Here is a 13,084-nt window from a genome sequence, read left to right on the forward strand (position 1 = left end):
AGTAAGCAAACCTTCATCCTTCATCTGAAATACAAACACAGAGAATAGATTCACAATTCAAATGTCTTTGTACAACAGTCGTTTGTGTATGTAGCATAAAAAAGTATATGTATATATACATGTTTATGTAGCATAAAGGCTGACATTGTAGCATAAATAAAGTCGAGATGGGTCAACTATCACCGGAAGAATCTCTCCTGATGGACGAAACGTTGCTTCGTTTCATGGATCAGCTGGAATTACTGGAGGAAAAACGAGCCGCGCTCAACTCTCTCATTGAACAGGTCTTGGTCACATTGTTGTTAACACTTTTTACATTGAGTGTGCAGTGCTAACTAAGTACATTTACTCTCAAGTACTGTACTTAAGTACAATGTTGAGATATTTTTACTTTTACTGGAGTATTTCCATTTTTTTTATACTTTTATGCTTCTACTCCACTACATCTCAGAGGCAAATATTGTTTTGATTGATTGATATGGTAGCAGGATAGGTGGGCACCAAGGAAGAGGGAACCTCAGTGTTAAATTGGCTATTCTTCCTAAAATGTGAAAAAAAAAGTAAAGTAAGTATACACGATTAGAACATGTTTAAACATTCGACAATTAAAGTGTTAATATTTCTACAATTGCTACAAATTGCTACAAAACCTGTATATCCTGTCATTTTGGGGCATCAACAAGAAGTTGGAGGATAACATTAAGTCTGATAATTATGTACTGTACATGTTCACATAATGTATATTTTACATTACTTAAGCACTTAACCATTTTTCAAATATTTAATGTATTAACATTTTGGACAAAATAGCCAATTTTACATCAAGGTGCCCAGATGTCCCTGGTGCCCACCTATCCTGGATCCGTTCTGTTATGTCAAACATGTTGTCTTGCGTTCGACTAGGAACAGTGCTATATAAGTGAAGTTTTGATTTATTCATTGATTATGTACAGTGGAAGACAAAGGGTCAAATTAACTCAATGTTGCTATTTAACACTGCACACAGGGATGGTTTTCCATGTCCAAGGCCCGATATTCCATGGGCAACAAACAGGTGTCTGCACTTCAGTATGCAAGTGAGATAGAGCCACTGGTCCATGTGCATACTAGGTGAGGAGGGGTGCATACATTTTCATGGAATTGAGCTGCTTGCCAGTTAGTAGAAGGCTTTCTGACATAGTTTCATGTGCTGCAGGACACTTGATAAGGGTGGAGCAGACTTTTGCACAGAAAGAGTTACACAAAAGTCTGCTACTGAGTGTGGAAAAGATGAGTCATCTGTGGAGAATATTGGCCCTACAGAAGAAGGTGAGTTTTTGGTGATGGACATTAAGTTATTTAGAGTTGTATTAAACTAATGCATTTTGAAAAATTAATTACATTATTTGATTTCCTAGGTGTGAGGAGAAGAGTCGGATCTAAAAAAGAAGTTAAAGAAAAGGATGATCATAAAGCATCTACTGAGGAGCCCTCAATCACGGTTGTCAAAGGCGAACACGCTCCTCAGCAAGATCCACTGAAATGGTTTGGGATTCTAGTACCACAGTCTCTTAAACAAGCGCAGTCATCATTTAAACAAGGTGAGTTGTAATACTTTATTATTATTATTATTATTTAAATGTATTTTATCATTTCTACGCTGTGGCTCCTATGGGTCAAGCGGAGTTGAAGAAGGTCTATGTGTGTATTTATTTTACTCTTTAGAACTTGAATTCTACACTGGAAGTCAAAGGAGGTTGAATAGGGCTGAAACCTTTCCCAAATGTGGAGATTACAGACGTCATAGACTGGTCACATGACATCCGAGATCTAACAGGAAGCCACTTTCCTCCTGGTTCTCCCCATAGTCAATATTATCCTTCTTCCAACTCCCTGTCATTCTTTGATAAAGATGTTTGTTAATTATCTGGTGTAATTCTATTTTATTAACTTTTTTATTCCACCCTTAGAGCATAGGACCAATTTGTTCATACCTGTTAAGCACTGATTCTAGATCAGCGCTATGGAGCTGTCTCAAAAGCAGCACCGTAGTGCAGTAAATACCATTTACCACGGATCTAGAATAACCATTTGTTATATTATATTGTGTTGGCAATGTATTATTTATTGCTAACTGTACTGTGGCATATGGTTCTCAAGATAACTGTATGGGACTTAAACAATCCAATCAAAATCTCTAATGTTGATAAGGTTTTTAATTTTGTATTTTTTAAAAGCCATTTATAGAGCCATATATTGAGATGCACAAGGGTCAGGGTATTTGGTCTTAATTCTTCACCTCAAAATGTATGTGGGAGTTAATTGAAATCTCAGGAATAAAAATTAGACTCACCATAGTTTTATATGGCTTGTTGACAATAATTGGTGGACATCTTGAATTGATGCCAATTAAACACAGAAACTAGGACTTTTAGTATGTTGTTCTGGACACCTCATAGAAATGATTTATGGTGAAACAAGAAAGAAATGACTTAAAGTCATATTCTACCAGGTGCTCTGTGTGTGTGTGTGTGTGTGTGTGTGTTTTCATAGACCTGATTACTTGTTTTTCGGATTGCTTGTTTCTCTCGCCAAACCTGGCAACAGAATCTGCGACGCTAAACGCTATAATGTTTTTTATATAAGTGGTGGCAACATTTTTTGACACCACACGGGTCTTCCCAACAATAGCGAAGATTGAAGTCAGTGTGAACATGGCCAAATAATAACTTAATAGCCAAACTAGGTCTAATGAAGCACGCTAGCATTTAGGCTAACCCTCCTGCCTGAGGCGGCACTGCGGCAGTAAAACTTGCACTGTCTGCAACAACTGTCTGCTGCAGTGTGAATGGAGCACGGTTACTGCGGGGGGCGGGCCGTCTCCCCATTCGTGTCGCCATTGGCTTAAAGGAGTGAAGGACAGCCAGGACAGCCAATGACACTTAGGTGCCACTTAGGTGTCGGACTATGTCCCAGCTTGTCTGTAGACCCGGCGCTCTACGAGCACCTGGTAAAAAAAACTGTTACAATTACTTTGATGTGAAATTCTAGTTTGCTAGACTATCTGGTAATAACATCCTGTAGTTCTCAAAATATATTTGGAAGTCAATTGAAATCTCGGACGAATGAAAATTGGACAAATCCTGTTACAATTACTTTGATTTTTAGGTCCAAAAGTTTGCCTGGACTATAAGACGGTAATACATTAACATATAAATAGACTATTAATGAACACAAGACAATATTACAATATAACAAATGTGAAATAAAATAATTTACTGGTTTAGCTCCTACTAAAAAAAGACTGAACATGAGTATGTAGCCTACAGTATGAGAACTTGTTTTGTATGGAAGAATATTGTGAACTTTATTCAAATGTTAATTCAAATTGGAGAATGCAGTTCAATCATCCAATCTTAATACAATTGTCGGATCCTTGGAATGCACATTCACTTAAAAAATGTAAATGCAAATGACAATTGTAAATAATCTTTCTGCTCTGGAGAAATATTCAAACTGATTCAAATTTGGAATGATCAAATCTTTGCTCATATTTACACTTCCAAATCCCCCCTCTGTTTCTCACACAATTCTAATGTAGGAACACAGGGGTTTTCAGATTTTAAATATCATTAATATGATAGTACACATCTTTGAAAATGAAATTGCAAATGGTTAAGGTCCTTACATACCGGCGAATATACGCAAAATTCGGACTTGTTCCGAATAATTAAAAGACGCTTTTTCGCTCCATGTACGGAGCCATTGACTTTATAAGGTTTTTAAAAAAAACACATTATTCGCACGAAAAAATCGCCCCGGTGTATAACAACCATTAGAATTGTCTTTAAATAAGCCTTACATTTTGCATGCGTAACTGAAAATCTGTGTCCACCATGATATGCTACTGTTACATTATTTTAATAAATTCCTAATTGTATGGGTGACTGTGTGATATGGCATTGATGCTTTGACTGTAAAGCCTGATCATGATCAAGTAGTAGGATACAGTTCTAACATAAAACTAAATTTAAATTCTCCAAAATCTCTCTTTTTTTTGTTGTTGTTTTACAGTGATAGAGCTGTCTGCCGAGATAGCTAATCTGCAAAGTGCAGTCTTAAACACCAGAGAGGAGCTGAAACTCTGTGCCGTGGACAAAACCGTCACAACTCTGGCAGACAAGGTTGAAAAATAAATGATTCCTTTTACAGTCAAGTGTTGAACACACAGCTGAGCCAAGAGGAAACCTATTTTCACAGGGGAACGAAGGGAGTCATAGTGGCCTGATGATACTCAGGACTCATTGACTTTGTAGATTCTATCACAAAGCTGATGGAAGATCACGATGACCCAGAATGGTTGTGTGCTTTAGGTTATCCTGTGCTGTTAGTCTGTCTTTCACGTGTTGTGTGATATGTGTGACTGGTGCTGGTTGATTCTTTATTAGTTAAATCATTGTTAAGCATATTGATGATACCATATTTATGTTTTTTAAAAGTAAATAAAATCATGTCTTTGTTGCAATGTGGCTCCTTTATCTTGACTGTGCAAGAAATGCATGTGTGCTGTAAATAGCATTAATTAATGTGGTATGGAATTAATACCCACGGCAGTGGATCTCAAAGTTCAGTCTGGGGGCCAGGGGTCCCCAGCAAGGTAACTGGAAGAGAGTGGGCACCTCAATGTGATTATGTATTTCTCCCAAAATGTTGTGTTAGATTAGATTTGGTACAGATCCTACAGCTGACTATAACCAGAGAGATAGCAGACAGGTAATGGTGAAGAGTGAAATCTATTATCTGAATATTTATTTATTTAAAACAAATCATTGGACTTCTGGCTGGTGAAATAATTGTGATATTAAACTGTTTCTCATTTTTTTCCTGGGGGATACAGGAAGAGTGGGCACCTAAAACATTGTGTGCACCTCAATGTAAAACTGGCTTATTTGTTTCCAAAGTGTTAACATCATTCAGACGGAATGATGACATATTCGGCAGGCTCATTTTGTTCTCCAATGTCTCTGAAAGCAATATAATTGGCAAGTCAAGTGGCAACGCATTTATCCCCTCACGGTTATGCAGATAATTGACGTTTATTATGGTTATAATGATCGCGGTCGACGCGACACGGGCGTACGATGCCGCATAAATCAAACGGCTCATTGTGACGGGGCGGCACCACCCTCAAATCACCTCGCAGCACCAACGACCAGGCTGTGATGAGGCTTGCCACCACGGGCTGCTGGAGGGGGGGACAGCCGAGCCGAACGATCCCGGGAATAGTCGAAAGTGTAGGAAATGAAACTCCGGGGTTTATTGTGTGTGTGTGTGTGTGTGTGTTGTACTTCCTGGTCCAATTATAACGGGATATTCTATATGCCTAGTACAGTTAACAGCAGCAGCAGCTCTCTGGTCTGCAGCTGAGCCGTGCGTCCGGAGGCATGACGGATGATGAGGGCGCTGGAACAACGGATGCGGCACGATATTATATTTATGTTTCCAAACATCCGCAGCAGCAGCTAGTGGTGTCACATTGTAGCCGATTCCAGACGTCGTCCTCCACGCGACACAAACTCTCGCTTGGAATTAAATTTCCTTTTGTGTGCGAGCGGGCGAGCGACACCGACGAGCAACGTTGGTAATAATATTATGCGATCGTTATTATTACGATGAAGGAAAACAACGTCAGCCCGCCGTGCTCCTCATGATTAAGAGAGGCGAGGTGAGATTCACATCTCAGGCTCTGCTCGGATTGATCGTTGCCCCGGCTACTATAAGTTGATTTCACTTCTGAGCAGGAAGATTGAAAGCTCCCTCTCCAATGGCGTCTATTTCGAAGGTGTCTATTCTGGATTACTTTAATATTGTCTTTGAGGGAGAGAATGGCAAGATCGAGTCCAACTGTAAAGCGTGTGGCACCAGGATCCAGGCGAAGCGAAGTGTTACATCTAACTTCGTCACGCATCTCAAGGTAGGGAAGAAAAAAACCCTGTCAGATCCGTTCTAAATTAGTCTCTTTCCCGGATAGATTGGATATCATCATCTGATGGACTTACTCTGGCCTATAGGCCCATATCAGTGTCTGCATGTTATGTCTGCATTAGTAGTAAATAGCCTATAAATTAACATGTTCAACAACATTTATATTTTGGGTACCTATATCACACTTCTACAACTCATATTTAGTCATCAAAATGACAATGACAGTGTGATGTGTATTGCTTCGTATTGTATTGATGTATTTTGTTTGTTGTTAATAAGGCATAGAGATGTATCTGGATTGTAGAAACTACAACAGAGAGTGAAAACTCTTGTATGTAAATAGGTAACATTTTCCCTCTTACATGCCCCCCATCCTCAGCGTAAGCACCAGGCTATGTACGATGAGTTTGTGAAGAGGAAGGACATGAAGAGGGAGGCTTACTCCTCTGGCTCACTGCACAACTTCACCACTGCCAATGGAGGAAGCACCCGCTACACCCATCCTATCACCACTACTGGGGGAGGAATGGGGACAGGAGAGGCATTAGGAGGAGGAGGAGGAGGTGGAGGCGGAGGCGGAGGGGTGACCAAGTTCGACAGACATGACCCACGGCAGGTGTGTGTGTTCTTTTTTACAGTCCACCATCAGTGATTTTATAAGATCTCTTGGCTATGCCTGCAGTATGTGGATTATCAGGTCCAATTGGACCTGAATTGGAACATGGTTGCACTCTATTTTAATGACGTGACGCGCACGTCGCTTAGCACCTACACTACAGGTCAGACAATAGACAATTGATATGCATCTAGTCTCATTCCTATGTGAATCCACCTGGTGTGAGTCGGGAGCCTTTGTAATCTTTGTTGAGGTGTGAATTTAAAGTTGTTTTAAATCTATGCATGTGCCTGCACATGCTCCTGGTCAAATAGGTTCCTGCACGGCGTGCAAGGCCGTCCCATGAGCAATGCAACCCATATGCAAAGTCCATATGCCAACAAACCTCATGAAATAGTGACTATTTTAGCAGGCATCTTAAAAAAAGGTCCTAATATTATATATAGTTATAGTAAATATTATTTTAACCGGTTGTTGTCACTATTAGGTTTTGATCTCCGAGGCAATAGCTAAGATGATTGTGCGTGACCTGCAGCCTGCGTCCGTGGTGGAGAACCAGGGCTTCAGAGAGCTGCTGCAACTCCTGGAGCCGCGCTACACCCCGGAGACCCGACGCTACCTCCAGACTCAGCTTCTCCCAGCCTACGCCTACCAGGCCCAGCTGGCCACTCGCCAGGCCCTGGCCACGGCACACGCCCTCAGCCTCAGCTTGGACGTCTGGAGGGGCCCCTCTGGAAGTCATGCAGGGTAAGTGGCGAGAAGCAACAACGGCCAACGTCATCGGCACACGACGGAGATCCAGACGTGTTGTTCAAAACGTGTCACTGATCTGTAAATGTTTCTCTCTCCTTTAGGTATCTGGGAGTCACCTGCCATTTTCTTACCTCTGATTGGCTGATGCGTTCAGCCCTGCTGGCGTGTCTTCCCCTGGCGGTCGGAGGTTCGGGGAGTCGTGCGCTCACAGACTTTGATGAGGTGTGTCATTCTCACGGCGTGTCGGGGAGAGCGTTTCGTATCGTGGCCGACGCGTTCCCAGGCACGACAACCCGCCGCTCATGTTGTCTTCCTGGGTTCCATATCGACAGCAGTGGGCGGGAGGAGGAGGAGCAGGAAGAGGAAGAAGAGAGGGACATCGCTGACAACCTGGAGGCCAGGAATCAGACCGGTCGGAGTGAGAGAGGCGAAGACGGAGGGTGGGAGGACTCGTGGGAGCAGGGTTTGGGTGCATGTCGGGTGGACTGTTTCTCTCGCTCCCTGGGCCACTGTGTTAGAGAGGGGCTGTACTCCTGCCCTCAGCTCTCCTCGCCCCTGGCCAAAGCTGCTTGCTTCTACAACTATATCACGGCAGCTGTCCCATCTGAGAAACTCAGCCAGGTGTTTGATGGTCCAGATGGCATGATCGGGGGACCAGGAAGCTGCCCCCCCACTATGAGAGACTGGGCTGCTCAACTTAAAGTACGTATTGTGACATTATTACTGCCCTCACAGACATGCGGTATGTTTGCCAATAGAAGTGTAACTGTGTCACTTAGTTGCGTACAGGTACATATCTCTACAGTGTTGGGGAAGCCACTCTTAGTCTGAAAGCATAGTTACTTACTTTTTTTTCCTTTTAATTACTTAACACTGTGAGAAGTTACACAACAGCAACGTTATCCTGAAACAAAATATTGTTTGCTTAATGAAAAAGTGATTGGAAACAGAAAACGCAGTTTGAACACAAACGTTATTTTCTTTGTTCGTGATCTTTTATCAGTTTGGCACCTTATCCTGGTTGGATGTGCGTGCCTTCTCTTTTGCATAAAAAGTTACCATACTCAGAAAATGTAGTTATTACTACTGTGGAAGAATTCAACCAATTATTCCAGTTCGATCCTTAAAACAGTGGTTAGGCGCTAGTATCTGTAATAGTTCTCAGTAGTTCTCAGACATTGTGTGGAGTAAGCTGTCTTTTTATGCTGTTTACAAAGTTGCCAAGATATATTGAGACCTGTATTCTCACGCACAGGGTGGGCTGTGAAAAAAAATGAAGATTTATAGTACTTTTCCACTGTGGTCACTCGCATTGGCTCACATGGGCATTGTTACGGCTCAAAAAGCTTCACCGGTTGGCATTAGGGTAAACCCGGTGAAACAATAAAGACATTTAACAAAGCCCAAAAACTAAAGTTTGTTACCAATTAAATAACAATAATTTATTAGAACACAAATGAAGCGCATAACGAATGGAATGCACATAAACAAATAAAACACCAAACACTGGCTTGACAGTGGGTGGACAACCCTATCGCTCTTCTCTAGTCTTCCCGAACTCCGGTGGGCAAAAAAAAATAAAGTGAGTTTTCTGTGAATCTAACTGGGCTCCCTCTAACTGGGCTCCTTTTCTGTGCCCAACACAAAAGTGCACAAATGGAAAAGAAACTCAAAACGCTGCCAGCCATAGAAAAGGGAAAATAAATGAATAAGTTAGACAACTAACCAATCCAACAAAAGTGTGTGCTGCAGTGTGGAATAGTAGATATAAACACCTCTGTCGAGAAGATGATGTGGATAAGGACTCAAAGGGCACGACTTGGCCAGTAGCTGTTGGTACTGTATATTCATAACATTCACATTGATAGCGCCAACAGCCATCTGTTACTGACACACCCACATACCGTACATAACATAAACAGAACAATTAGAAAAGCATAAATCGTGTGTGATAAAGTGTTATAAGCATTGTAGATACAGAGTTTACAATACATACTTTGTAAAGAAAAATAAAGATCATTTTAACATCTGCAATGCAATACATCATTTTAATACAATGAAAATTATATAAGAACAGCAAACAATTCCATTCCTTTACATATTAGGTAGTTCCTGTAGTGAACTACACCAAAAATGACAAAAGTACTGAACCGTAATGTACTTCTGAAATTGTGATTAATACTGTACATGCTAATGTAAATCAGGAACTTGAGAAATTGTAGAACTACCAGAAAACCGCAGCAAAGGTGGTTGAACTAAAACCTTAACATATACTCCCAAATACTGGATATGATTATGTAAAGGATGTTTATTCATTGGCATTTGTGTTTGATTTGCCATCCAGGTGCTGCGGCGGTTGTTGGATTCAGTGGACTTCCTGGAGGAGGTAAGTGGTCGAGGTGAGCTGGCGCTGAGTGCTCCAGAGAGGGCCCTGCTGAGGGAACTAACAGACATTCTAGAGCCCTTCACTGAGGCGTGGGACATGGTGCATGGGGACAAGCTGGCAGAAAGACAGACTGACAGACTTGTGCCCATCAGTCTGGCTTTGCCCTGCGTCCTGGGCCTACGTAAGCACCTCTCCGAGACCTCGGCCCCCCACTGCCCTGCTCTGCTAGTGAGCTTAGCCCAGGCTGTGGAGCGTCGACTGGCCCCCATTCTGGAGGACCCCCTCTATGTCACTGCCACAACCTTGGATCCCCAGTTCAAACTTTCATGGAGCAGCAACCCTGACTGGCATAGGCAGGTCCTACTAGAAGAGTTAACTAAACACTCCCCCGGCTCCAGCCCTGTAGACCCCAATACTGAGCTCCATTCCCAGGCACAAACCCCTCCATCCTCTGCTCCGTCTCCTGTTTCCTCCCTCTCACGGCCTTGCAAGCTGTTCTCCTTCATCAAGCAGAGACCCACCGCACAGGCCAAGAGTCTTGATCAGGAGCTAACTGTTTATCTGCGCGAGGAGCCCACTGACGAGGAGCCTTTGCATTACTGGAGGCGTAAGGCCATTGACTTTCCACTGCTTGCCCAGGTAGCCAAGAGGGCATTTACCATACCCGCCAGTGGCACTCTGGTAGAGAGCATTTTCAATTCTGCTGGGCACTGTCTGAGGCCAGAGAGAGGCTGCGTCTTACCAAAGAACCTTGAGACCCTCATCTACCTGAAAGCCAACTACCGATTATTATGGACCTAAGGCTTTGCACTAGTTTTTCAGTTATGTAAAGGGCGTTGTCACAGAGCCAATAACTCCTCACCTACAGCCACTAACGGGATACTAACCTCTGTTAATCTCCAAGAAACCCTCATACATCAGTTAACACGACTGTAAGACTTACACAGAGGGAATGTAGGGTTTCTGTCTGTTAGTAGGGCTGTGCACAGACTACTGTAGATGTGAAACGCTATGTTTGTTTACTATGTAGCCCACTCTTGTGGACTTGATTTGGCTCTAAGAGAGATAGGTATAGGTCTGTAGAAATAGACCTATTATCTGTAGGGGTGGGAAATAAAACAATAATTATCTAAAGATCATTTTCCTCAATATGACTTTCAAATGTTTTATAAATATCTGTACTTTCTTTATACAGTTTAATACCAATTTCACAAGTAACACCAACAGCTAGTCATTTGGCTGGAATGGAGTTACTCGTTACATTTGTGAGGGTGTGCAGTGAGCAGTAAACACCCACCATAGCCACACACATGATTTTTTGGTTGGTTAAGATTCATATGCAAATATACTCTTTAATGAGCAAAATAAGTGCCCCTCTTCAAAAAGTCATTCAAGTGTCGTTGTGGAAGTGACATCTCCATGGCCATAGCCCTTAACACACAAGGAGGAAGGTATTGTAATCAAAAATGTCTTTCAGCTTTGTTGTAGTATTTCGCCCATTTAAAGTCCCACAACAAACAGAGCAGCAGGCGATGTAAAAGATTAGCATCTACAAAGTACGACAAAACTACAGACATGCAGTTTGAAGCCTTGTAGATCACATACAGACATGTACGTTTAGGGCTGTATGGTACAGTACAGCAGATTGTTGTTCTTTTAGGAAGCACTGAAATAACTCAAGCAACTTATGATGAACCTCAAACAAACTTTGCTTATTGGCAATTTTTCCATCATAGTCTATGATGATAACTTGAAGAAACATTAAAGCCTAGATGTCATGTTGTAAGCTTCAGCTAACCCTCTGGTTTATTCAGATTTGTATCTAAGATGAACAACGGCCTTTAAACTAAAGATAACACATGCACACATGCACGCACACGTGTGTTTATATATATATATATATATATATATATATATATATATATATAAAATACATTATCCTGATAACTTTGGCCATATCTCCTAGCCCTAACTACAAGCTGCAGACCAGGGGGACAAGCAGCAGATCAATACTAATATATTTACTGTGACATTACAGCCTTAGCAGGGCTTCCAGACAAACACGAGACCACTAAGCCCCCCCCCCCCCCAAAAAAAAAGAACACCTCAACAATAACACAGCTCGTGCCTGTACTGTATACTACCAGCTAATAGCTACTGTAGCGGGGGAAAAAGCGAAAACACATGCTTCTGTGTTCTGATGCTCAGCATACAGTTTATATACAATACATGATAACCATAGAGTTTGTGATTAACATGACGTAGTCAGCTATATGATGGGAGGGATGAAAGATGTCAGCCAGTGAATGACAGGACATTGCATCACCCCCGCTTTTTTCTTTCTGTATGTATGTACGTATGTTTCATCATTAGGACATTATAATAAAAAAAGAGAATTCTGAGAAATATGTCTGTATGCAATTCAAGGGTATGGGCCTGTGTACACACAGTAACATCCTGAGTGTTATGGACTCTTTACGGGTTCATTTGGTTACATTCGTACGCTCGGTAGAGTTAAATTAACACAGAGGATTATACAGTGCGTTTTCTCACAACTGATGGGAAACCGAAAGCTCTGCCATTATGTGTCGATCTCATTTTTGAACCGTAATGCATTAATTTCTTCCTGTGCCAATCCGTCTTAGCCTACATACCCTCTGAGGGACTACAGGTCAAATCCATTTAAATTTCATTATCGGTACTTTCTCTCTTCACTCTTCCAATATCACATCCAATGAATCGGGTGGAATTGTATGTGACTCTGCTTCTGCCCCAGACGTGCGTGCATGCGTGCGTGCGTGCGCGTGTGAGAGTTTTCTACTGTATGTTGGACTCTACTGTGTTATTGTGCAACGGCTATGTAGTGCATAAGTTTGAAGGAGAAACAATTGTGAGTCTTGCTGTGTGTGTGCGTGTGTGTGCGTGCATGCGTGCGTCTTTATTCATGTTTCCCTGGGATCGGCTAGTGGGGAGGCATGGTAATTGGAAGTAATTCCATTAGAGCTGAATTTGAGTCAGCAGGCAGCCAGCAGTCACATCCTGCTCTAGTATACTTTCCGTCACAGCTCACTAGGCTCACAAAACCTTGATACTTGAAAATATGCACAAAATTAAATGAGAAAAAAGAAAGCTGTAACCATATTGTCTAGTTGTACAACCTCTTCGCCAGTGATGTGGTATACATGTCTCAATGTATTATTTAACATCTTTGTGATTAATGGAAAAATCTGTCCATCAATCAATCAATTTGATAACGACAGGGTGCGAGTGGAATGGAGCAGATCTGATAAGGGTGCAATGAGTCCATCCGTCCGTCACCAATGGCAACGCGCTCACTATCCCTGCGTACCCCCTGGATTGTCTCC

The 13,084-nt window shown here is 42.0% G+C and overlaps 2 protein-coding genes across 2 annotated transcripts; both read left to right on the top strand.

Moving 5' to 3' along the window:
* vma22 (vacuolar ATPase assembly factor VMA22) lies at positions 1-4,507 on the top strand. Its single transcript, XM_084068798.1, has 5 exons — positions 1-284; positions 1,007-1,110; positions 1,196-1,308; positions 1,398-1,580; positions 4,054-4,507. The coding sequence occupies exons 1-5, from the start codon at positions 168-170 to the stop codon at positions 4,173-4,175; spliced, it is 639 nt and encodes a 212-aa protein (XP_083924924.1). The 5' UTR covers positions 1-167; the 3' UTR covers positions 4,176-4,507.
* A 670-nt stretch (positions 4,508-5,177) lies between these two features.
* On the top strand, positions 5,178-12,077 carry LOC311052993 (zinc finger BED domain-containing protein 4). The gene is made up of 5 exons (XM_084068326.1): positions 5,178-5,953; positions 6,344-6,580; positions 7,068-7,327; positions 7,435-8,035; positions 9,678-12,077. The coding sequence occupies exons 1-5, from the start codon at positions 5,804-5,806 to the stop codon at positions 10,518-10,520; spliced, it is 2,091 nt and encodes a 696-aa protein (XP_083924452.1). The 5' UTR covers positions 5,178-5,803; the 3' UTR covers positions 10,521-12,077.
* Positions 12,078-13,084: the final 1,007 nt, after the last annotated feature.

Source organism: Gymnoscopelus microlampas (genome assembly GCF_963454915.1).
Source record: "Gymnoscopelus microlampas genome assembly, chromosome: 10".
NCBI classification, from domain to species: Eukaryota; Metazoa; Chordata; class Actinopteri; order Myctophiformes; family Myctophidae; genus Gymnoscopelus; species Gymnoscopelus microlampas.